Genomic DNA, 24,790 nt, shown 5'->3' with positions numbered 1-24,790 from the left:
GTATGGACCCCTCATTTTTTATACATGCCCCCTTTGTTTGTCTTGAATGATTGTCTAAATGCTTTCTGGAGTTAGTTGAGGTATGAATTGTGATTACCTTGTCAGTACCAATCTTTTTGCATGAGACTTTGATATGCAAAATGGAACAGTTTTAAATGCAGATGTTCGAAAATCATACCACTAGGCCAAATGCCCAGTTTATGAGACTTGATTTGTTTAATGTGTAGTCATTTGTCTGACCCATAAAATCTTCATACCAGTGTAGATCTGACAGTTCACTTTAAGTTCCGCAGCAATGTTCCACTGATATAGCAGTATTGGGCACCGTGGATCGACAAATACTCCTTATCGCTTATGGTTACGCATGTCATACTACTCTAATACTGTCCTCCCCAGGAATTTTTATCTGCCATGAGGATTCGCAGTGTCTTAAATTGTGTGCATTTCTTTTCTGGGAGTTCATGTATTCTGAATTTTTGAAAACTGATCTGTGTAGATAATTTTTTGCACATTGGAAGAGAGAATCCGTGTCACCCAGATTTTGTGATTGGTGATCCTTTATGATTCTAGCTTGCCTTTCACTATATTCATCTTCTTCTTGCTTTGTTTAAGTTCTTTGCCCAGTCTTAGTTTAGTCTGGTGTGGGAAAGATTATGTTCCGCATTCACGAGCATGTGATTAGCTGACTTAAGCAGTCTTCTATGTCAGAAGGTACTAGCTTGTTGCTTCGTTACCTATGGTTTGGATGCTTCGTTTTAAATCTCAAATTCTAATGCAAAAAGGATGGAAAAAATAGAAGCCAGACAGGGGGCATTCCGAGAATTGAACTCGGGACCTCTCGCACCCTAAGCGAGAATCATACCACTAGACCAAATGCCCAATTTGTGAAACTTTTTACTGTCTGCGAAAAATGGTCTTCCAGGAATATTCAGCTACCCTTCTTTGAAAACCAAAAGAAAGGGAAGAAAGTGCAACACTGATCCTGTCCACCTTAAAGGGAAGGTGTTTTTTACTTTTGTATCTTGACTACATGTTTCTTCCCATGATAAGATCTTACATTTACGTTAACACTGTCTAGGATCCCAATGATCATATCGTTATCTTCTTTAACTAACTTATTATTTGCTTACTCGTGCTAGTAAAACAGTCCTTCAGGTAATAAGATTTGAATCTCTGGCACTGGTTATTGGTAAATGTATGCTGTTGCCAACTTTGATCAAAGTTCTTGGATTTCTAGCATGAACCCTAGGTGTCTCATGGCCACAGTGAAGATGAAATGTCTTCCGATTACTTTTAGTTTCATTACACTAATATGCTGGACAGTATGCATAGGCATGTAGTCAGAGTTTCATTTTGCTCCTGATGAAGTTAGTTCCTCCACGTACTGTTAGTCTGCTAGATCTATTTTATGTATCATGATGTGGTTCTCGTTCGACCTGCTTTAGTACAAGCTGTCATGCTGCATGGTCTCTCAAAGAGTGGCTCTGGGAGATGTCCCCTAGCCTGGCTGCTTCATTCTGATCCTTTTGATTTTAAATGTTTTCTTTGCATGTTTTCCATCTTATTATATGCAATTGATCTATTATTGTGATCTGCATAAAAAAAGTAGTACCTGCGTTATTAATATTCAGTGCTGCATCACGAGCTGACTTTTAACAATCGAGCAGATTGCTATTGTTTAATTACAACTTTGAGCTATCTTACCTGATTGACACAAGTGCTTCTTTATTCCAGTGCCTCCGCTTGACTGTGATCTGGTCACTCGTTTCAAATTTTGCATTGAATAAAAAAAAAAAAAAAAAAGTTGGGGCATTCCGAGAATCGAACTCGGGACCTCTCGCACCCAAAGCGAGAATCATACCACTAGACCAAATGCCCATCTGTTAGTCCAAATGACAGTACGTTTCTTGTCAATGGAATCTGGTCTACCCCCTTGCTTATTTGACTTGGTTTTAGTATGCCTCTGCAAATGGTCCAGAGGTGGAATCTATGAGCAGTCCTTTTTAGTACTTTATGATCATGGAATCTTATGGTTGTTAGCCTGACCAAAAAAAGAATCCTATGGTTGTTATAGAGCTTCAAGATACACTGGACGCTGCCAATCCATTCCTGTCCTTGCCCTTAACCAACAGGCGGAGCGAGGTGTATGTGCGTTCCAATTCGCTATCGTGATGATTGGATAAGTCGCTTTTGTCGACTAATTTTGTGGAATTGCTTGCAGTCGGGGATCAACTCGGTGTGGAGAATTGAAGCAATTTATGTCAAGGGAGGCCATTGTGATATCTTGCCTGACCTCTTTTTGGTTGCACTGTGAATGGATCTTTGGTGTCAAGGGGGTAGCATGTGAAATGGCCCAAGATAGTAGGGGATAGCATGTGTCCTTCTTTCTTTATACCTTCCCCTTTTATACGAGACTTTGAACTGTGAAGTAGAACAGTTTTAAATGCAGATCTTGCACTGACGCGAGATCCAAGGCTTGAATAATTGTTGTTGAAGGCATGGACCATCGTTTCCCTTAGGTATATTTTATAAAAAGAAAAGATTAGTTTCCAAAGATTCGCATTTGACAGAAAATGGACATGAAAGAAAAAAACTCAAAAAGTATTATTGTTCGGACCGTGAATGAGGTGAACACGTGCGCAACCCAAAGCACCAGTCAGTAGTCAATCAATTCATAGAGATTAATCATTATCTTATTCCACGCGATCCGCGAGAATACGTCTCCCCGCAAGATTTAATTAAATTTAGTAATTGAATGATACCGACTATGTTAAAAATGATTTGCAAAATTATCTTACAAAATTATGTCATATCAACATCCGAACTCAATTTAGTGAAAACAACACAAATGGTTCATTGCCTTTGGCTCAAGGGCAATGTTGTGCCTGAATTTTTCTTTTACTTAATGTGGTTCGTCAACTTTATACTAATATGCATTGTCGTCTTTCAATTTTTAATTTGTTCAATGTTATTCATGAACTTGAATTAATAGACGGGCAACATTGAACTTTTTTCATATGATCCATGGACCAAATTGAACATGCGCCAAAAGTTCGGGATTCCCATTGAAAAAATTAAAAAGTGAGAGACGATATTGCACATTGAGCTAAAATTCGGGGACCACATTGAGCAATTGAATGTTCAGAGACGACATTGCATATTAGGCCAAAGTTCATGAACCATTTGCGTAATTTTCCCTTTACTCTAGCAGCTATCATCTTTAGCCAAACATATTGTTGCAAAGAGACATAGAAGGAATTCGGACAGGAGGGACTTGCTTTGGATTGGTATCACTTGATTCGGAGCGATGGTATTAGCAAGCATAATTTTATTGGCTGGCTTGTTTGTAAAGATAGGCTATCGATGGCAGTAACCATATTAAGATGGCTATCTTCAATTGATACTAAGTGTAATTTTTGTACAACTAGCATAGAAGACAAAAATCACTTATTCTTTGAGTGCACCTGGACCAGTAGTATATGGTACATTATTCTTGCATAAAATGGGATTTGGTGTTCTGCATGAGGTTGGAATCTAGAACTCCAATGGATGATCAAGGCCACCAAGGGCAAAAACTTGGAGGCGATGCTCCTCAAGCTATCTTTCTTAGTGACTATCTATTGTATTTGGATAGAGCTGAATCGTAGACGGTTTCAAAACAAGTCAATTGAGGCTCATCTTTTGTTGGCTCGAAATTGCAGGGTTGTAAGGGGTAGGGCGTCACTCTGCTAGAATTGTAGTCTTTCCCAAACAAATATTCTACTAGCTACTGTATGGAGGCTTCCTTCCTCCATATTCTTGCATAATTAGTCTCTTTGTAATGCTAAGGGATTCCACTGAACTTTTGTACCTCATCTTATTAATGAACTCACATATTTACACCCCCAAAAAAAATTAATAATAATCTCTTCATCTGAGTTGTGAAAAAGCAAGCCATTATCGCAAATCACATGGTACATCAATGTAGGTGGCCTACGTTAATTACATCGAAGAGGTATAACTTAATTTGATGCGGAAGAAGTGATTCGAACATTAAATAACGCAACCATAAAAATGCACAATCTAAAGTGAAGGCGTAGTAAGATCTCAATTATCCGAGATCTCTTTTCCTACTATTAAATTGTGAAATGATGGTTACACATGTTGCAGTCAACTACTGGTCATTTCTCGAACCCATTGGCGATTTTACCCGCACTGCATTTACTCTCTCTTTCCATACAACGAAGAGATAATCGCCCGTACGGTGGATGATCTGAAAGATCACCAAAACCCCGTAAGTCGATAGACAATTCATCGTAGAGTTGCTTCCATTTTACTTAATGGATCCCTTTCAAGAGCGCCTTGGAGCACCCGTTGAAACATCAGTAAGCAAATTTCCCGAGGATGAAGAATAAAAATGATAAGGAGTCTTTCACATTTGGGCCTCTTCTTACGTATGTAGTAGTTGAAAAGGAAATGATGGATAGAAGATATAAACCGAGAAAGCAAACATCATATGGCTTGAAAATTAAAAAAGCATGCATAAGAGATCAGAAAAAAATCTATCTATGAATGTCATGCAAAAGAATATATATATATATATATATATATATATATATATATATATATAGCTTTTTATAAAAAAAAAATTGTATATTATTTGTAAAGATTCACGTAATGGATACATATCATTTAAACTTTGAATTGAATTAAATCGAATGGTATCATAATATACGAATCGAGAGTCGGTCCACTGTGAAGCCAAAGGGATATGAAACTATCATTCTACACCTTAACTTAATGTCCTTGTTATCGCGTACCTGATTTTGTGAGAAGCTTCCAGAGTGATTTCTTTGACCACTTAAGAGCGAGTTCCGCTACATGGAGAGGAGAGATGTTCATGTTAACAAATTAATAATTGATGATGAACAAATGCCTTTAAATTTAACTATGGTAGAATGTGTTCCAGAAAAACGTGGATCACTCATCCTTTTCTGTCCTGAAATCCAAATTTCAGCAAGACTTCTCGACTAAATTTACAAACGTTGTATTAAATATTAATTTGTGACGTGTCATGATTTGGATATTAATATATATACATGGATATAGTACTTGCCACTTAACATTTGTGTCAATAGGATCTTTGAGAATGATATGCTTTCTGTCGTGTTAATTCATCCATTAAACAGATTAATTGAAGTACCTCGAGTCATCTTCGTATCTTCGGGATCGTCATGTGATATATTGATCAACCATATAGAAATATCTAAAAGTGGGAACAGATAAAGTGAACATCATATGGATAGAGTTGCTCGAATTGTAAATAACTAACAAACGAAATACAAGAGGTGTTAGGAAACACATGTGAGTGAGTTATGTTAAAGAGTTAAAGAAATCCCACATCGGAGAATTGAAGCGGTGTAGAGCAGTTAATATATCCATGCTAGCCCATAACTCATTAGCTTAAACTTTTAAGTGAATGTAGGTTTAATTAGATATGTTAATAGGTTCGGGTTTGGGCTCCTTCTTGGTGATCTCCCCATCCGAAGATATTGGATTTTTGCTACACGCGGCGGAGAATTAAAGTGGTGCAGAGCAGTTAATATATCCATATTGGGAAGTGGTGTAGAGAAGTTTTTAAATGAATGTGGGTTTGACTAGATATGTTAACATGTTCGGACTTGAGCTCCCTCTTAGTGATCTCCCTAGGCGAAGGTATCGGACTTTTGCTGCGCACTCCCATCCAGAGGTACGTACATTTATAAATACAGCTATCCCAAAAATTGAGTCGGGCTTCCCTAGGAAAGAGATACGTCATAGTCGCCAATTGATAATTTGCTCGGACATGTGTAGGCTCGGGTATCGGCGAGCTAAATCCAAGCCTATGTCTTTTGGAACACAAGAACAGATATATATATATATATATATATATATATATATATATATATATAACTCAAGTTAATAGTGAAGAAAAAAAATATTAAGATGAGCGAGTGAAATCCTACCCGAATGGCCTGCCGCAACAAGAGACGCCATGATAGTATCAGTTGAGCTCTCTTGTAAATGCTTGGCCAAGTACTTAATAACATCTTTTTGCCTAGGAGCATTAAGAATAGCAATCAACATGGCATTGTCTATCATAAACCCAAGATTCAGCAAGAGTAATTTTTTTATTAATGCCTTTACGATCCTCTTTCTTCCTCCCTTGGCAGGAGCAGAAAGGGCTCGATTGAAAATGAAATCATCGTCGCCAGGCATGGGCCTGATCAGAATCTTGACCAATTCTTCTTGAGCAGCTTCTATCGCAACATCAAGCACATTTAAGTGTCGATCCCTCCTGGTCGCAGTCTCCCTTCGTAAATTACCATCTTGATTGATTAATGTCTCCATGGTATTCCGGTCACCTTTCCATATGGCGTCAAATAAAGGCCAATATTTTTTGGGCACATCCATTGTTGTCTGGCTTCCGCAGTCAAGGTCCATTGCACCTGCTCATAATTTCAACGAGACACGGATGCAAAAGAAGGTGGAGCTTTTGGATTTACTGTTTTAACCGGTTCTTGTGACGATTCTAGATCGGAAATAAAGTGAATGGAAAAAGATAAACGGGACGATAAAAGTAAAATGCAATAAAAGGTGGATGCAAAAAAGATAAATTGCAAAGCAAAAAATAAGTGTTTTTGATTGATGATTGATTGGTATGTAACAAAGAGTGGTTTTCCGACTATTTTTAGCATAGTACAAGGTATAACCATCGCTTGTGGTTATTCTCATGCACCTTATCCCTAAATTCTCGAACTTTCCTCGGTAACTGCTTTCCTTATTCTTTAAGCGGTTTAAAACACTAACTTAACTACTCTGCACAACTGTCGGTATGACAAACCAAATTCATGGTATTGCCGATGTTTACATTTAACCGAGTGTTGATTTGTTGCGCTCTCGGCTCTTCCCCGTGGGCTCTACAACCATTTAAGGCCCAAACCGAATTTCGTCGTCAAGAGCCTTGTGCCTAACGGTAAACTATCAATTATATTATCTATTTCTCTAAATCTAACATGGTATCAGAGTGAGGGTTTACTTCTTATGAGTAATATACACCAATTCCCAACTGCGGCGGTCCCAAAATGCTGATGAAATCTTGTGGTACTGCACATGGCAATGGCTGGTTTAATTTTCATAATTTAGACTTGAAAAAATTAATAAAAATCGATTAAAAATACTAAGAACAGGTAAGGGTCAACCCTGTATCTATCGTCAAAGACACCTTATTATAAAGCCCCAAATCAATAATGTTTTCCTGAATTATGCAAGTCAGTTGCTTCGTGGTTCCATTAATTGCCAAGCCTCTTTCAATGGAAAGTGACTCATGACAGGTCGAGGCACCTAACATTAACTGCCGTTAATTAGTCTTTTCTCTTCTTCCATATCTAAAAATAAATAAATTAAGTGATTAACAAATTAAATAAGGGAAAAGCGTATGAAAGTCCTACACATATTACATTAGTGTCAATTTAGTCTTAAACCTTTTAATTGTGTCAATTTAGTTTTAAAAAAATTGATCTAGAGCCAATTTAGTCTTTCAGAGTAATTTTGACCTTATATTGCTGACGTGGATGACGACAGACCTATGTGGTATGATTGGCGCCGATGTGGATATTTTTTAATAATTTTTTAATTTTCTTTCTTTCTTTTTTCCCTCTTTGCCCCGGCAAGGGAAGACCCCTCCTTGGCCCAGGCGATGACTAGTGAGGTCGCTTACTCCCAAGCAATGCTTGGCCTCACCAAATTTGGCGAGGGCGAAGAGAAAAGAAAAGGAAAAATCAAAAATAAAAAATTATTAAAATATTGTTTAAAAATATCCACATCAACGTCGGTCGTGTCACGTTGGCCGATCGGCATCCATGTCATCAATGTCCTACCAAAATTAGTTAAAATAGCTGAATTGGCTATAGGTCAAAAGGTTTAAGGGATCGGACCAGATTAGGAATTGATCACCCCTACTCGCCGGTCCTAAGTGCAGGGGAAGAAAAAAAGTAAAGAAAAGAAAAAAAATATTATAAAAAAGTTCTAGAGTTCATTAAAATATTAATTTAAAATATTCACGTCAATGTCGGCCCTACCTATGTGGCATGGCCGAGGTCTATGTCGATAATTTTTCGGTCAAAATTGGTAGGATGAACTAAAGTGATACAAATGTAAAAGATTTAAAATTAAATTAGTAAAATATTTAGAACTGAATTGGCACAATTATAATATCAATGACTTTCTTGGTATGTTGAACCATTAAGGTCCATTTAAGGCCCAACAACCGACAATAGGGATTGGCTCGAGAAAACTATGCTCCCGAGAGAGAGAGAGAGAGAGAGAGAGAGAGAGAGCAGAACTCGGAGGTAGAGAAGCGCATAAAATCTGCCAATTCTAAATATAAAAGCCAAAGCTAAAACAAAAGAATACCAACAAAATAACAATGCTAAAAAAAAAATTTCGCGGAAAAATTGTAACTTATATCGATGTAACTAATATACCCTCCATTACGATCCCACCCAAAACAGGGTTGAAAATTTTATGTGACGGATCATGTGGACGACGGTAGACAAATGAAACTAATGTGGATCCAACGTGGCTGCAGGGAAACAAAATGATGTCATTTTTGAAGGGAGATAATCCATCGTGACCATGAAATGGTTGTCTTTCGATCCATGAATGTCGCGTTTCTATTTTCTTCGGCACTTAGCTAAAGGTCAATTTGGGGCACGACTAGGGCAAAAGAATGAGCATGGCCGTTGAAATTTTCAATACTATTTGACACCTCCTCACGTTTTCCCTAACTGAAAATTACATGATTGGCAGAATATCCTTTCATTCATAATGTCAAATTTACAACTATCCTGATCTGGCTTTTCTATTCAGTAATTTTTATAGGCCACCTTCCACCAATGCAGACCTCCCTATATTTCTGCCACCCTCTCTTCTCTCTCTCTCTCTCTCTCTCTCTCACTGATCCAATCTCCTCCCTTGGTTTTCTTAGCTCTCTCATTTTTAGCAAACTTGTTATGAGGCGACAGAGCAGGAGAGGTTGGCAAGATTGAGGAAACAGCAGGGCAAGGATGTAGCTCATATTAAAACACGTACTTCAACATCTACCTGAAGGTGTTTGGTGAGGGCATCGGAAGACATGGCGTTCGCCGGAACAACCCAGAAGTGCAAAGCCTGCGATAAGACGGTGTATTTGGTCGACAAGTTGACCGCCAATAACCGGGTTTACCACAAGGCCTGCTTCCGATGCCACCATTGCAATGGCACCCTCAAGGTAAATTCATCCTACGTGCATTGCGTCTTTTAAAGCTAGAATCAATTCCATGAATGGTCCAAATTTTGCAACGCATTGCTTCTCTGCTTCATTTTGAGGCTGCATGGGCGGTGTTAATGCTTCTAACACAGCCATTTTCTACTTTTCAGCTAGGCAACTTCAATTCTTTTGAGGGGGTCCTCTATTGCAGGCCGCACTTCGATCAGCTCTTCAAGAGAACGGGGAGTCTGGATAAGAGTTTTGAAGGTAAGTACCATTACCAATTTCCACCTAAAAACTAGAGTCTTCTACCTGCTGTTGCTGCAGCAATACCAAGTTCTTTTCTTATTGTTCAATCTGGTCTGGTTGCTCTGGGCTACATATCAGGAACTCCGAAGATTGTAAAACCAGAAGGAGCCACCGATAATGAGGTAACATACTGGCGGAGATCTCTCTCAATGCACCACCTGGTTCAAGCTCCTGCATAAAAACAAATTTCTGCAGTCTATTTACCTGGTGTGTTTTGAATGGATGAAACAACAGAATGCTGCCGCAGCAACGAACAGAGTCTCTGCCTTGTTTGCCGGGACCAGAGACAAATGTGCGGGCTGTGATAGGACTGCATATCCTATAGAGAAGGTGAAACATCCTATGAACATTCTGTCCGTGAATTGGCGACTCTTTCAGAATCTTTTTGCTTTAATACGAGAACATTAAACGGCAATGACTAACACAGAGGCCTTTGAATTGTCTCCAAGGTTACTGTCAATGGGACTGCATATCACAAGAGATGCTTCAAGTGCACCCATGGAGGCTGTACCATTAGTCCCTCAAATTATATTGCCCATGAGGGAAAACTTTACTGCAAGCACCACCACACCCAGCTGTTCAAGGAGAAAGGAAACTACAGCCAGCTCGATACTGGCAACAGAAACTTTGAGGCCGCTAAAGTTACAACTGTTGAGGTTCTCGCCGAGTAGTAGCACATCAAAAATCATGTTAATTCAGTTCCTTATTTTATCTTTTTCCTGGTAATTTCTTGGGCTGTCTCTGGTTGAACTGATCGAAAGAATGCTTGTATGAAGAATTTCAGCCTGTACTTGGGGAGGCTTTTTTTTTTTTCGGTGAAACCGAGAACAGACATGACAATTACACCAGCCCTCAACAGCATTTGAATTAAGAGTTAAGCGCCTGACTGGAGCGGTCCCGTTAGAGACAGGATGACACAGACTAAAAACTCGGTCTTGCCTTAAGATATCCACATGGCAAACTGAGACAATTCACCCACGCATACCAATTCCCTCATCGTCGTCCATGAATTAAGAGCCATTTTCCGGTGGCATATTGCTGGTCATCTCATTTAGACCAAGGATAAGCCAAAGAACAGAAAGCAATTTAACCATGAACGAGCTGCACATCAAATATGACTAACATTAGCCAACGGAACAAATGCCATATGCCAAGATAAGCATCTGAAACAATCATTGCAGCAGGAGAAGGATATTCCGATACCAATTTAATATATGGAGCAAATAGAATGGCTAAGATTCATTACTTCGGAAAACTAACTTCCACCAGAATAACACACTACATCTTATTAAAGGAGAGTGCAATAATTATGTACACGTATGGGACTAGTTTTCTAAACCCAAAGAAGAGGGTTTTGTTTGGTCAGCACCTGAAAACGAATAGCACTGGTACAATGAACATGCAACACGGAACAGACTTCTCCATTACCCACTCCCAGTCCCAGTGTAATTCCCATGTGTCTGCTTGGTAATATTTATGCAAGGTTCTTGCGATTTCCCATCATTTCTCAGGCCATCCAACAGAATAAAAGAATACTTTGTTAGGCAACCACTTTTGATCCAAGCTCTTCAAGCAGCTGGTACTCCAGGCTCTGTTTTAGCGGCTGTATCCTTCAATGTTTGAGCTGCGAGTATCAAGAGCTCCACCATCTCATATCCGGCTGCAGAAACAGAATCAACTTTTTCCCCACCAGGATCGCCAAATAAATCACCAGAATCACTGCTGACACTATCTAGAGAAGATTCCTCATCCATCCCAGCTGACCAACTAACAGGGAGGCAGCTGCCGAGAGCAGTCTTCACAAGCTTTGCCTCGGAAATAACATCTTCTAGAGCTTCTGAGATTCCAACTGATGCTTTGGCCTGCACAGAAGGAACAAGATGTGAAATATGAGTATGTGCAGATAAATAAGTTTCCCGAAAAATGTAGCTTCAAAATCAAATGCCCCTCATAATCATGCTCATAAATTAGAAGAAAGCAAGCCAGAAGTACCATATTATGCTCCTCAAGAGTTGATGAAGACCATAGGCAATTAGATGTTTAGGTTATACCAACAGAATGTACATCATAACTTGCAGCCTAAATACAGGTATATCAGGATTACCTGCAGAAGTGCGAGACGAAGCCTGTGGATTGAAGAAGTTATATGCTCCATGCTATCCATGCTCTCTTTCAGGGTTGCATTTTCGATTCTCATTCTAAGAAAAGGCTAGTGTCAGGGTTTATGGAGGTTAGAAAAAAGAGGGGAAAAGAGACGTTTCACATACAAAATTTACAAAGGAAATTCATCATTAGCATGCATTCATTTACTGGGGATCAACTTAAGAACCTGGCAATGTCCATACTGTAGCTGGATTTTCTGCCAGATATACTACCATCACTAGAAGGGTGTGCTTCTACTGCACCACCAACATGTCCTGGGGTTATCCAATGCTTCAGATATGTTCTCTTAAGAAGATTCCTCAATTTTCCATCTTGTTCATTAGCAGCAAGTCTTTTTTCTCCAGTGGAAGCCAAAACTCTTCCTTGTCTTGTCTCCGAGCCCATTTTCCTACAACAAACACATATATTTCAGATTTCAATGCGCAACTCGTATCACAATTTAACAGCTATTGTCGCAACTTTTCTCTGTGCACCACAGTAGAAGCATGTCTGGGCATTGATGCATTGTGTGAATAGACAGACGGCCACAAGGCATTAACTATATGACTAGCTCCAATATCCAATCCTCGTAGCACAAGTACACAAACAGATCTGTTCCTTAAATAGGGCAGCCTGAAAATTGAAATACCATGACAAAGGACATCAAATCAACGTGCCATGAGAAACTACTCCTCACAATTGAGACCACTCGATCCATCTTTTTAATGACTTTGTCCTCTATGGAGTATGATAAAAGTTGAGATGCTTTGACATGGAACAGAAGCAGAGATCAGTAACAGAAAAAAATACACACGCCAGATGCATTGTCCAGTTATGCAATAATTTGCAAGTTAAAAGAAAATACTTTGGCTGAGGGCAAGAACACTAAAGCATCACCACTCTCTTGAACTACAATTTTACAGACCCTACATGGTCATTCCTAACTAAATAGGCCTACTCAGAGCTATTGTGGGTTTATTATGTTAAACCTATACCAGCGACATATTCAAACTTCACTTTTTGGAGTAACAGAAGCCAAACATGATGCCAGAAAGAGGAAAGATAAAATCTCACTCCCTCAGAAGTTCAATAATGAGTCTTACTCTTTTAGTAATTGATAATCCTGCCTTAGTTGTGCCAACTCCATGAGAGCTTTCACCTTCTCATTTGTAACCTTCAAGAAAAAGTAGTTTGTCAATAATTTTTTCATAATGACGCCAATACATCAACAAATAAATGACAAAAATGAAGATAAGACTCATTAGCGAACGTGATGCAGGAAGAACTAAGAGAACCAGCCTGGATGTAACACGGAAAAGAATAATTTGAATGATCAACACACAGTCGGCCCTTTTTTCAAACACTGACACTCTATCAATTCACCAACAGCATGTCATAAGCAAGATAAAGGCATTCCAAACTGAGAAAAGGGTATCACAATTATGAAATCCTGTGGAATTGTGAGAAACATATCACCTGTATTAGATTTCTCTGAAGTTCCTCACTCCTCTTCAGCAGAGCAGCATTAACATTTCTCTCCAGTAAATGCCTCTCTTCCTGTTGCGATAGAAGCAATAGGGCAGAAACCTGGAACAATTCCCCGTTTTAGTGTCCATTTGTTCCTACTCAATGATTATGTTCGTAATAATGCTTGAAGAACCTCAGTGAGTAAATTAAATAGTAAACAATCAACTGAAAAAATGCAAACTGGAAGTTTATACAGAACCTTTTCTTGCAATGCCTGTGCAAGGGCATCAGATGCATCAATCTTTCTATCAGCTCCACTGTCTGGGAAGCCAGTAGCACTCTCCTGCAAAACATTTAAGAAAGCTAAAAGTAAAACTTAAATTGCCATTCAATAAAAAACAGCATGCTGACGTATGCTTAGTTATTCTTTGAATTCCCTGTCAATGTGCCAAACAGACAGGGAACTAAAAAAACAAATCAAGCATCATACTTGCACATCCTGTGGTCTTTCTTCATAAATCAACAATCTACAACATATTCAAGAAGCAAGGAAAAGATTCTCTTTATTTATTCTACTCATGAGAAATATACGAACGAATAAAGCAACAAGTGCCAATCACTAGAATACCTCAGAGACCGCAGGGAAGGCAGCATCAGTTTTTGGATGTATATCTGGACATCCATATTCTTCAAGCTTCACAAAACTTACTGGCTGTCCTTCTAGCTTCCTCTGATTGAACTCGCTCAATCTTTCTTTTATCACATTCACCGTAGCTTTCATACGGGAATTTTCCTCCTCGAGTATATGCTTGATATGGATTCTGTGAAGAGAATACTGCTGATGCAATCCCACTATTACATTTCTTACCATTTTTTCCAAACCTACCTGCTAGGAGCCAAAAGAAAAAGAATTACAAACTAAGAGAGGTCAAAGTAATCAAAAATAGTATTTTGTATTTTTAGAAAAGTGGTATCTTACTCTCTTTTTCTCCAACTCGCGAACTTTCTTCTTCAAATGATTTTCAATCTCCAATCCCTATAAACCATAATTCTTCGGATTCTCAGACAAAAGCAATCACGAAACACTCAAGTTGCAATCAAATGAGTTGAAAATAAAGCTTAAATCCAAAATATTACCACCCGGAACTTATTCTGAAGATCATCCACAGAGTTCCTCACCAACCGCAATTCTTCTTCTAAGGCACTCTGTCTGAAGGAAATTTATTCAAATTGCGCACAAAAAATAGAATCTCAAACCAGGTGATAGAAAAGCTATCACGAGGAATGAGAGCAGACAATGTGGTTGAAGGACGATACAAAAGAATCAAGAAAGTGCTCATTATGACAATAAAGTCTGTTACCTCCGAAACAAAATCCTAAGCAAGTACACATGTAAACAACCATTTTAAAATGGAGTAGAAAACAACGTCCACGAGAACTTACGATGTATTTAGATGTGGACGTGTCATTGTAAGTCCACATTTCTGGAGGATCATTTAAGAGGCGGATGCACTTTTGGTCCCAAGTCATGTCCTCAAAATCCAGATAAGATCGCTGTCTAATCTCATAAAACATATCGACAACCTGTTCCAACAAATAATTAAATTGTCTCACACCCTTTGAACCAGGATCAGTTTAAGAAACTTAAGATTGGGAAATCTGTCAGAACTACCAGAGGAAGTGGAAAATGGAGGAATTTAATTACCTTCTTAAACATGTCATTATTTTCTTCTTGCTTAGCTAGCTCACTTTGCAATTTATTAATAAGTTTCTTCTGTTCAAGAGAATCCAATGTAAGCTCTTGCATCCTGAACAAAAAAAAAAAAAGGATGCAGATTCAAGATGAGAACAATATCATAACATCAACATCAACATCACCTTAATCCCAAACTAGTTGGGGTCGGCGGTCGATAAACCCAAAAATAAACAAGGACCATATCATAATCAATTAAAAATCTATTGGCTCCAGAGAAGTTCCCAAACAAAACAAGATGTGGATAACAACATTCTATATCTAAGAATGTACAAAAAATCTCTGCGAGACATGTTAACCCCCAATGAGTCTCAGCCTCCCTCTCTTGTAAGGCTTTTTCATGTCATAAATCCGATTGTCAGAAGGACTCCACATCCTTGCTCCCTAGAAATATAAAATTCCGTGACCCAATGATATAATACATATGGATTGGCACTTCATGCCAGCTTAGACCCCCTTTCGTTGACATTGAAATTTTAAACAACGAAAGTTTAAAAAACCGAAGCATTGATACGATTGGTCAGGTTTACACAAACCCAGCTTGCAATTGTAAAATGTAATTCTTCTAGCAAAATGCCAAAGGATGCGCATAATTGATTTAATTAACATATATTGATTATGGAGCCTTCCAATTTTCTTAGATAATTATAACGATATGTGGCCTGCCATTATAATATGTTTCTCCAATCACAAAATACGTAAGTGACGGTACATGAGCCAGACCCCCGGTGTAAAATTACCTCTTCTCAACATCATTTAATTTCTGTAACATGGTCTCTTCTTTTTCCTTAGCCTTCTCTGCCTGCCACCAAATAACAATACCACTCATCCATAATATTCTCAACAGTCAAACACAATTTATTAAAAAGGGAAGAAGATAAATCTGTCTAAAAGTCAAAATATTTCAAGACCTCCATTATTGAGTGATCCCGTTCAGCAAAAGCAGCAGCAACACAGCCTTGAAAAAACTTTAGCTGCTTCTCAGCTTCCAGGTTCTGCAGAAAGCTGTAGGTAATGCGAATTTTCACAAAATAAGGCAGAATCAAAGAATCAAGAAACGAAGCAGACCTTTGTGACTTCTGCACTATGTAAGTCTGCCAGCTGGCTCTGAATATGGACAAAGATAAGTGAGTTCGTAAATCTCATAAATTAGATCATAAACCGACTTATAGTAAGTCACCATTTCACCTTGATTCTGTATGCCTCTGAAAGCTCCTCTTGAAGATTTATATTTTCTCTTGTGCATAACGCTAGGTTCTTTTTCAAAGTCTCGATCTCCTGCTCCAAGCTAGCTGTCCTAGTGGCACAGTAATTGCATAAAATCTCTTATATCTCTATCTAAAGTAGAGATTACCGTACACCCAAGCAAAGAGGAGAGAAAGGACAACAAAAAGCCTGGAAGGCTAAATGCAAAAGATGAAGAAGAAACGAGGAAATAAGTGCCATCGACCTCAAGCGTAGGAGTTAATAAAATTACCTCTGAAAATGCATTTTAGTAGCCACAACAAGATAGCCAGGCCCTGCTTGCTGCATACATAGTTGCTCGATATCTTTACGTAACTCATCACGCTCTGCATAAAGGGATTCCATCAACCATAAACCCAAATGAGAAAGCTATCGTGTCCATCAATTCTCTCGCTTCCTCATACTAAGTATGGGTGAAAAGAAGCTTAAAAGATCCAAAAACCGAGACAAAGGGTGGACACCGCCTTCTCCAACATCCCAGCACGACCGTGACATTTCTTTCTAATGAGGAAAGATCAAAATTTTACAGAGAAAACATACGAAATTAAGCAAACGCGAATTCTCCCACTTGAAGACGCACCCATGAAATAAAAAGCGCAGGCCAAATGGAAAAGTTAACACCGAAAATGCAAGACAAACGTACCGCGCTCGAGCTGCTGGATGCGAAGCAACAGAGGCTCGGTGCCACCAGAATTTTCAGCCATGGAAAAAGATGTAGCTCAAAGAGACTGAATTGAACAAAAAGAACCTGCCAAGACAAAGCAGAGTAAACGGGAGCACAGCAAAGTTCAGTCGAATTCGCATAAACCGCAAAGCTTAGCCAGGAATCTTGAACACCAGAAGAATCAGGAACCATTAGAATCAAAGAGAAGGCACGCTCTTTCCCGTCTTCTAGGTCAAACGTATGCCGAAATCGAATCATCGATTTACCTGGAGATGAAGGGAGGACGCGACCCCAGAGTTCTTCCGACACGAAATTGAGCAGTACGAGAGGGAGAGATGACGACTCTCTCTCCTCCCTCGCTCGCTCGCACGGTCGTCCGACGTTGGACTACTCCGAATTTACCAATTTTAATGATGGATGCTTTTCTTAATATCCCCTTTTAGTGTTCCTCTTCATCTTCGAGATCCGTCGTTACTGCAAAACATTAAAATTGGATTATGTTAAACCCCTATTTATTATTACGTCTCATTCGATATGCTTAGATAAATTTAAATTTCATCATTTGAATCAAGCGAAATTGTTTTCATAAATTTCCTTTTTGGTCAAAGAAATTATTTGCATAATTTACCTTTGACAAACTATATCAAAATTATGACAATATTAATCGGTTTCAATAAACCGTAGTATACAATCTTAATCGACAAATTTTAACTTTCATTTTCAACGAGTATATCTATTTGAAATAATATTTTATTTTATACATGTCTGTCTCTACATTTTGCTCGTAAATATTTTACGTATATCGTGACTATATATTATCAAAATAATATTAATAATAGGTATAATTGCCATCGAATAGACTAAAAGGACTAAAAGGAAATATGAGTTGGACAATGGTTGGACCTACATTAATGATAATAGGTGCGTTATCATGTATGGTGCACGTATCTTAGTTCTCTTAAACTCGTTTATATGATCGATGGGCCCACTATGATGAATCACATTAAGGTGCTATTTTTCCTTTGGGGTCTAAAGACCCCAGATACTTTGTACACGACTAAACTTTTCTTGAGATTATCATGAGTACAGCAGTAACAAAATCCAAAAAAACCTCGAAATACGATTCTGTTAAAATACGTTCATTTGCAAAGATAATTACACAAAAGGTCTCGGAACATTGGTCCGGTGTGACATGTCGTTCTCAAACTTTTGATTTACTCAATATGATTACCAAACTTTTAACCCATTGTGCAACGTCTTCCAAACTTTTAATTTGTTCAATGTGCTACATGAACTTTTGATATGTATTCAATAATGTTATTATTGCATTAATTCAAGTTCAAAGACAACCTTGAACATTTTCATATAAATCAAATACTAAGTTGAACATGTACCAAAAGTTCGGAGACAACATTACCGTTGAACTTTTGTTATTTTTTGTTATTTTGAGTTTTTTATATTACAATTCAAATATTATTCACATTAAAATATGTAATAAACATAAACATTGAATATATATATCATTGAATTTTATGTTATAAAATAGAAAAAATCAAATGTATAAATAAAAATTGAAATAAGAACGAACTTTTTGCTATTTTTTGTTATTCTGAGTTTTTTCTATTGCAATTCAAATAGTATGCACATTCAAATATTATCTTAATTTATTAATTTAAGAAGTTTGTTATTTGAAAAAACTGACTCTTATATTGTAATTTTATCCGAACTATATCCCACTTATATCTTGATTTCATTCTGTCTTGAGCAGAAATCAAATGCATATTAGGATAAATTTTATCCTATCCTTAATTTATCTTGACTACCCAACATAGCCTAGAAGTTGAAAAATATCCATATATTTTCTGGATATAGTTTACTAATCATTTGCCAACCACCCATTAAGAGCCGAATGCATGCGGTGGCTGAGTCATTTCTTCCATGAATTAGATGGAACCCAATCTGAAGCAGCACTTGAGTTTGTCACAGATGACAAGGTATAAAATACAGCCCTCAATGGTCTTCACTAACGAAATTTCTGCTATGTAGCCTGAAAAATTTCAGCCTAAACTTCACCTAGTACACCATAAAAGAATCTGAAAAGAGCACATTCAAAACAAGAAGGCACAAAAAGCCAACAGATTCGCCTAGAGATAAGAAAAATGTACACCTTGCTGCTCTCGAGAATAAATTAGAGCACTCCAATCTATCCCTCTCAACTACACTGGCAAAAGAAATGAACAATCGAAAACCCTCTGCAGATATCAGCTGTCTTCACTTCTGCACCTCAATATCTATCATCCGATCAGTTCGAACCTCCAATACTGCAACATGCAGTGGCTTAGTACTGCGACGCATGAAAGACTTGTTGGCAGCATCAACAGGGCATAGAATAATCTCCGACATATGTACAAGCGATAGAAGATGCCAGTAGACTATCAAAACATGTGCTCTCATCCAGGAAAACTCAAAAACACCTAGCTCCTATCTACACTCGACAGAGATGCTGTCATACTCGAATCATCTGCACCATTTGAAAAACAGAAGCCAAGTAAGTAGGATCAGAAGCTCCAACAAAGCTAGCAACGGTTGTAATGCAAAAGTAAATGCCAATCTAAACTGATCACTGAGCATGCATTTTGAAAGCCACGGGTCAATGGGTCCTAGTACATTATACGAAAATAAACACATCAACTGCAGCAAATTGTTGGTTGGAGTGATACTAAGTAAAATACTCCATAACAAGATTAGAAAGCACATCCAAGCACTACCACTTTTGGCGCATTTCTTCCTTTCATTGTTTTCATCGCTGCTTCTGCAAAAGCCTGTGCTGCTTCTGCATCAGCTTCAGCGGCTTCAGCCTCTTTAGCTGCTGCCTCAGCAGCGGCAATGGCAGCTTCAGCCTCAGCAACTGCTCGAGCAGCTGCAGCAGCAGCTTCTTCTGGAGTCATAGTCCTCATCTTGGCCAACTCCAAGTCAACCTGGGCTGCAGTAAGCACATCATCACCATCATTTCTATCCACTTTTGATGGAAGCTTCCATCCATCAGACAGAAACATCGAAGAGGTCCTTCTTCTAGTAAGGGAGCCAGGTCCAGGAGCAATCCTATACTTGCGTTTCACCTATATGGCAATGTCATGTCACCACTTATCCCGGAAAGAAACAACCAAGAAGGCTTTTCAATAAAATATGGCTAAGATGCATCTGTAAAATGGAGTTGACTGGAAGTACACGAAAGAATTAAAAACCAGCAAAGGGATCGCAGGACGTAGCAGAAGAAGTGCTCAACCACACTAATGAGTAGCAACCACAAAAGAAAAGAGCAGGAACCAAGTGAAGAGGCCAATCCAATTTGCATTTTCCAACAGTAATCCATGACCAAGACCACAAAAGTTTTACACGTTCATCCCCAGCAGTAGGGATAAAACTTTTTAGTTAGGAATCAGAATTGTGATGAAAAACTTTAAGCTCAAGACAGTAATGCTTCAATTTACCTTAATCAATTTGCCAATTGACATCAAGTACTTTAGTTTTGCTGATAGTAGCCTCTTGAAATTTGGAGGTGCCCAATATTGGTCCTGTTCAATTAAAAAAAAAAAAGAAAACATGTCACCTAACGAAGTGTCAAGGAATGATGCAAAAGCTAAAACTTCATCATGCAAATGCTTCCATGAAAAGCTCCAGCGAAAGGATTATTAACAAAGGTAACAGGATTATTAACAAAGGTAACAGACTTGCAATGCAACAGCTCTTACTTAACAGGATTTTAGAAGGCATTTAAGGATTCTAAAAGTGAATATGAAAGCCATAGCATCAATTCAAACATGATTATAAACAGATAAATTGGATGAGTCGTCATAAAGGGGTTTTTTTTTTGGGTCAAAATAAAAAACTAGCTGTCAAAATGGATGAGTCGTCATAAAGGGTTCACTGTGGCAGTGTCGATACAACAACTAAAAAGTAGCTATCAAAATGCATTTGCATCCCATCATTACCATCCATCATGCTGCACAGAATACTGACAGTTATAGATCCCAACGAAATCTGAACAGAACACATCATGGAAAGTTCATCTTCGAAGAAGAGAACTACCTCTATGAATGTAGCAATTGTTGTTTTGTTAGAACCACCGGGCTCCTTCAGACTGTTTATGGCATCAATTATAAGGTTATCCAACCTATAAAAATGAGAAACACAGAAAACATTAATTCCATCACTGATTTAGATAGATAGAACCCAAGTAACTGATTCCAATGTACAGAAACAAGACAAACAATGCCAACCACCTATATAGCAAATAAATCCTGCCACTTGATTGGCATATAAAAGGAAAATGACCTATTTTGGCCTCCGCTGACTCACAAAAAGCAAAAGAAGGCCATGAATATCATACCCATTTTGTCATATACAGGAAAAACAAATGCAACTAAGCACAAATATATGTCATGTGATCTGGGAGAAGTCAATAGTACACCTATCTCTAAATTATAGCAAAACAAGAAACTCCCCGTATGAAAAATACGACTTCAACAAAAGTAGTTGCAAGTTTTGTCAAGAATTTGCACGAGTCTACAACTGCAGAGTCCTTAAGTAATTAGCCTCCACTCAAATCTCAAGCGCCCAAAATCAGGAAACTTTTCCAAACCAAGTATGTCACCCATCGTAAAGTTATGCAGCCTGGATATCGTGCTCTGAGCCGATGCCCAGATGCCCGGACCAGGCTCTTAATTAAATAGAATAAGAGATGTACTCAACACATTAAACTAGATGCGTATCTGTGCATTACATGTTCTTGCATATTGTTTTGATCCCCTCGACAACAAATATTCACAGGAATGAAAATCTCTGGCTAGAACGTACAGCCTGTAACCCCCAAATAGGTAGGGCTTCTCTTTGATTATTTTCACCTGATAGGTTATTTGAATATATGAAACACTTATGCAAATGATACTTTTGGCATCAACAACCACACCTTTATTTACTTTTATTCTACGGGTTGATACATTGATCAAAATATATATCGAGAAAAGTGAGAACATCGTATTAAACTATTGTCGTCAACCTTCGAAGGCCTTGCTTTTTAAGTATTATCTATTCATGCTTATGCTTCCTCTCATTTCCTCGAGGATAATCGATCTTTTAAACTATCATATCCATTTTCAGAACCACACTAATCATAGAACTTTCTCATGCAACTAGGCCTTCTAGCATTTATGATGCATCACAACCACAAGACCTAGCATGAATGAAGCAAGGAATAAGGAAAGTACAAACTTAGCATAGAGGAGTAAAAAACGCACTAGTGCCACATACTACATTATAGGTCTTATCATTAAGCAGAATGACTGGCTGACCTAACAATAGATCGCTTTGGACCATCAATGTGCAGAGCATCACCAGAAACTGAAATATCTTTAATATCCACCATTTCCTCATCGCTTTGGACAGCATTCCTCGCAGCTGCAGAGCTCTCTTCCTGTCTAGGCACATGGTTCACTCTTTTAACAGTCAGCTTAGCCTTGTCTCGTGCACCCCAACCATTAGCCATCACGCTCATGTTTCTCCACTTGTCCTACATAGCATGAAAGCCGAACAGCTCTGTAATAAACTGGAAGGCAACCTTTAGACGAAGAAACTAACAAACATTTGTTCAACAAATAGAGATTGAGGTTCTTACGCATACCTTCAGGTCGACATTTGAGCGCAGATACAAGACGCCACTAAACTCAGGGTCCTTGAGAATTGTGCGCCATTTTCCAGCCCCATGCTTAATAACCCCAGCTTTCAGCGCTGATTCCTCTTCCCCTGTCCATTTTTGCTTTGGCGCGCCCATCAGAAGGGGCAATTACAAAATTACCCAAAAGATCTGCACACAAAGCCAAGAAGCAAGACAAAAGAAAGCAACCAAACATGAGATTGGCTGACTCAAAAATCGCGAAAATCTAGAATGAGAATATGGAAAGAAATCATAGCTCAAGCTCACGCTTTCGAGTGCATTAAATCATTTATGAACCAGCGAACTTAAGAACTTAAAAGGGATAGAGATTCGTATATTCAACGTGCCCACCGCCCACGCACATTAAATGGGAACAAGAAGCTATTCTCATTTCTAGTAATCTGTTCAATTATACATAATTGTTAGACAAATGTAGATAAATCAATCCACAAAACTCAGATGCAGACGCAATGGATAAAGGCGGCTCACTCGTGGCATAAGCGCAATAAACAAGTCCGTATTCGGAGTAATCACCTCATTCTACAGAATTAAAACAAAGTAAATCGATTGTCACCAACCCGATAAACTAGGAAAAACTCGATCAGCACCCGAAATTCCGACGAGTAATTGAGGTGGCAAAGTATAGATTATTCGCGGACATGAACCAAAAACGGAATAAAAAATCCCAAATCAGCCGAACATTAACGCAACACGGGAACCCTAACAACGTGTAGCCACGGGCAATTAAACACGAAAACGCGGCAAACAACAAAAATCAAGCGCCTCCACAGTGGAAACCCTAATGATAGTAGAGGACCCACTACCGCGCTTCACGAAGCAAACAATTGGAAATCGGCAGATGGTATACGGTGATTTAGGAATGTAGAGACATCAAATTCGATTGAGGAGAAGAGAGAGATTCTCACAAATTAGGGTTTCTCCCGGTTGCGCTGAGACGGAGAGCTTTGCCCTGTTTTGGGTTCGTTTTTCTGTTCTTACATCGGTTAAAATAGAGGAAGCTTGGATTAACGTGACCCAAGTATTTCAGAGTTTTTACATGGACACGTCGGATTAGATGCACACGTGTCGGTGATTGCTTCTAAGTTGTCCCATGCCCCCTCCCAAAACTTCAAGAAATTATACTTCGACCCCGAAACTATAGTAACATAGTAATTTAGCATTTGATGGCTTGGGATAACGATGTATTTAGCTCTTCCCTTGGTAAATGACACTTCACTAAATGTCGATATCGTTCCTAATATACTTTCAGGCTTGCTCCCCCAATTTGATATGGTCGAAAACAAATACATGATCCGATTGTGTCGGACTCGATCAACTTAATTTTATTCCAGTTAAATCGCAATCATTTATTAACGCCTATCTTCTTTTTGTCTCAACCAAGAAGTGATTCAATGAATCGTCTATCGCTATGAATTTCACACGTATAGTTAATTAATGTCGCCATCGTTTCAACTCGGGAATACTAATAGGGGAGGTGGGGGGCGTCAGATCCCCACCTTTGAGACTCGAGAGAAAATGGGTGCAAAGCTAGGAAAAAAAAAGAAAGAAAGAGAGAGAAAGTTATGTTTCTAATCACATCATGGTTAATAAACATGGTTAATGCTCTAAATAATGTTGAATTTGGCCATCCAAAATGTTAGGTTTAGATCCGTCCTTGATCACAAGACTATTAAAATTCTTACAACTGTTTGTTTTCAAAGAAAATGAATGATTTGAAATACATTTTCTTAAAAGACGAGGGCATGTTTGTTGAATTTGGCCCTCCAAAATGTTAGGTCAAAATCCGTCCTTGATTACAAGACTATTCAATTTCCTCAAATGATCGGTGCGTTTCTTTCCAAGCAAAATGAATGCCTTGGAATACATTTTCCTAAAATTGATCACTTATATTACTAACAGAAATAATTGAAAAAAGGTATTTTCATTATTCACGAAAAATTAGATAGAAATTACTGTCAATAATCCAAGCAAAAAAAAGCTCATTGACTAATTAATTCAGACTAAACAAGCGATCATTTTTTTGGAAAGTTTTTTTTCAAATCACTCATTTTTTTTTGTGAAACAAACATAACTTAAGATACACGCGGGGAATGGTTTTCCTCCTGTTCTTTTCACGGATGCTAATCTCATTTGATGTCATGTCTTTCGTTCGAAAAATCAAACTAATCATCTCTTGAACCACTCTTGATTGAAAATAGAGATCCCTCG

At 38.3% G+C, this 24,790-nt stretch overlaps 3 protein-coding genes, 1 long non-coding RNA gene and 2 other non-coding genes across 9 annotated transcripts in view; 1 reads left to right on the top strand and 5 right to left on the bottom strand.

Moving 5' to 3' along the window:
• The window catches only part of LOC115735863, a 2,449-nt gene extending 1,258 nt beyond the window's left edge, over positions 1 to 1,191 (bottom strand). The window contains exon 1 of the long non-coding RNA XR_004014820.2: positions 1,181 to 1,191. This is a non-coding gene — a long non-coding RNA (uncharacterized LOC115735863). The remainder of the gene's footprint in view (positions 1 to 1,180) is intronic.
• TRNAP-AGG lies at positions 808 to 879 on the bottom strand. Its single transcript has one exon. It is a non-coding gene; the product is annotated as a tRNA-Pro (tRNA).
• Positions 1,192 to 1,806: 615 nt separating the features above from the next.
• TRNAP-UGG lies at positions 1,807 to 1,878 on the bottom strand. Its single transcript has one exon. It is a non-coding gene; the product is annotated as a tRNA-Pro (tRNA).
• Positions 1,879 to 8,921: 7,043 nt separating this feature from the next.
• LOC115735769 (LIM domain-containing protein WLIM1-like) lies at positions 8,922 to 10,385 on the top strand. Its single transcript, XM_030667163.2, has 5 exons — positions 8,922 to 9,289; positions 9,439 to 9,535; positions 9,656 to 9,699; positions 9,812 to 9,907; positions 10,027 to 10,385. The coding sequence occupies exons 1-5, from the start codon at positions 9,155 to 9,157 to the stop codon at positions 10,246 to 10,248; spliced, it is 594 nt and encodes a 197-aa protein (XP_030523023.2). The 5' UTR covers positions 8,922 to 9,154; the 3' UTR covers positions 10,249 to 10,385.
• Positions 10,386 to 10,752: 367 nt separating this feature from the next.
• On the bottom strand, positions 10,753 to 17,276 carry LOC115735596 (ciliary rootlet coiled-coil protein 2). 2 transcript variants are annotated; one of them, XM_030666913.2, is made up of 18 exons: positions 17,115 to 17,276; positions 16,828 to 16,932; positions 16,417 to 16,510; positions 16,128 to 16,236; positions 16,008 to 16,046; positions 15,851 to 15,934; positions 15,680 to 15,741; positions 14,892 to 14,994; positions 14,630 to 14,770; positions 14,324 to 14,392; positions 14,166 to 14,222; positions 13,815 to 14,072; positions 13,446 to 13,529; positions 13,196 to 13,306; positions 12,823 to 12,893; positions 11,907 to 12,128; positions 11,682 to 11,775; positions 10,753 to 11,439 (listed from the first exon to the last, which is right to left on the bottom strand). In XM_030666913.2, the coding sequence occupies exons 2-18, from the start codon at positions 16,886 to 16,888 to the stop codon at positions 11,146 to 11,148; spliced, it is 1,953 nt and encodes a 650-aa protein (XP_030522773.1). In that variant the 5' UTR covers positions 16,889 to 16,932; positions 17,115 to 17,276; the 3' UTR covers positions 10,753 to 11,145. The 2 variants fall into 2 exon arrangements, with proteins under 2 accessions (XP_030522773.1, XP_030522777.1); XM_030666917.2 differs by having other exon boundaries at positions 16,128 to 16,231; positions 17,115 to 17,237.
• Positions 17,277 to 18,798: 1,522 nt separating this feature from the next.
• Positions 18,799 to 23,633, bottom strand: LOC115735599 (telomere repeat-binding factor 1). 3 transcript variants are annotated; one of them, XM_030666923.2, is made up of 7 exons: positions 23,488 to 23,633; positions 22,529 to 22,711; positions 22,200 to 22,417; positions 20,938 to 21,022; positions 20,340 to 20,423; positions 19,617 to 19,967; positions 18,799 to 19,369 (listed from the first exon to the last, which is right to left on the bottom strand). In XM_030666923.2, exons 2-7 carry the CDS (start codon positions 22,676 to 22,678, stop codon positions 19,355 to 19,357), a joined length of 903 nt encoding a protein of 300 aa, XP_030522783.1. In that variant the 5' UTR covers positions 22,679 to 22,711; positions 23,488 to 23,633; the 3' UTR covers positions 18,799 to 19,354. The 3 variants fall into 3 exon arrangements, with proteins under 3 accessions (XP_030522783.1, XP_030522781.1, XP_048128157.1); XM_030666921.2 differs by having other exon boundaries at positions 22,529 to 22,723; positions 23,488 to 23,594; XM_048272200.1 differs by lacking the exon at positions 23,488 to 23,633 and adding an exon at positions 23,345 to 23,487.
• Between the last annotated feature and the right edge of the window lie 1,157 nt (positions 23,634 to 24,790).

The sequence above is a fragment of the Rhodamnia argentea genome, chromosome 11 (assembly GCF_020921035.1).
Source record: "Rhodamnia argentea isolate NSW1041297 chromosome 11, ASM2092103v1, whole genome shotgun sequence".
Classification (NCBI taxonomy): Eukaryota; Viridiplantae; Streptophyta; class Magnoliopsida; order Myrtales; family Myrtaceae; genus Rhodamnia; species Rhodamnia argentea.
The sequence above is the reverse complement of the archived record's forward strand: the minus strand, read 5'-3'. Positions and strand labels throughout refer to the sequence as shown.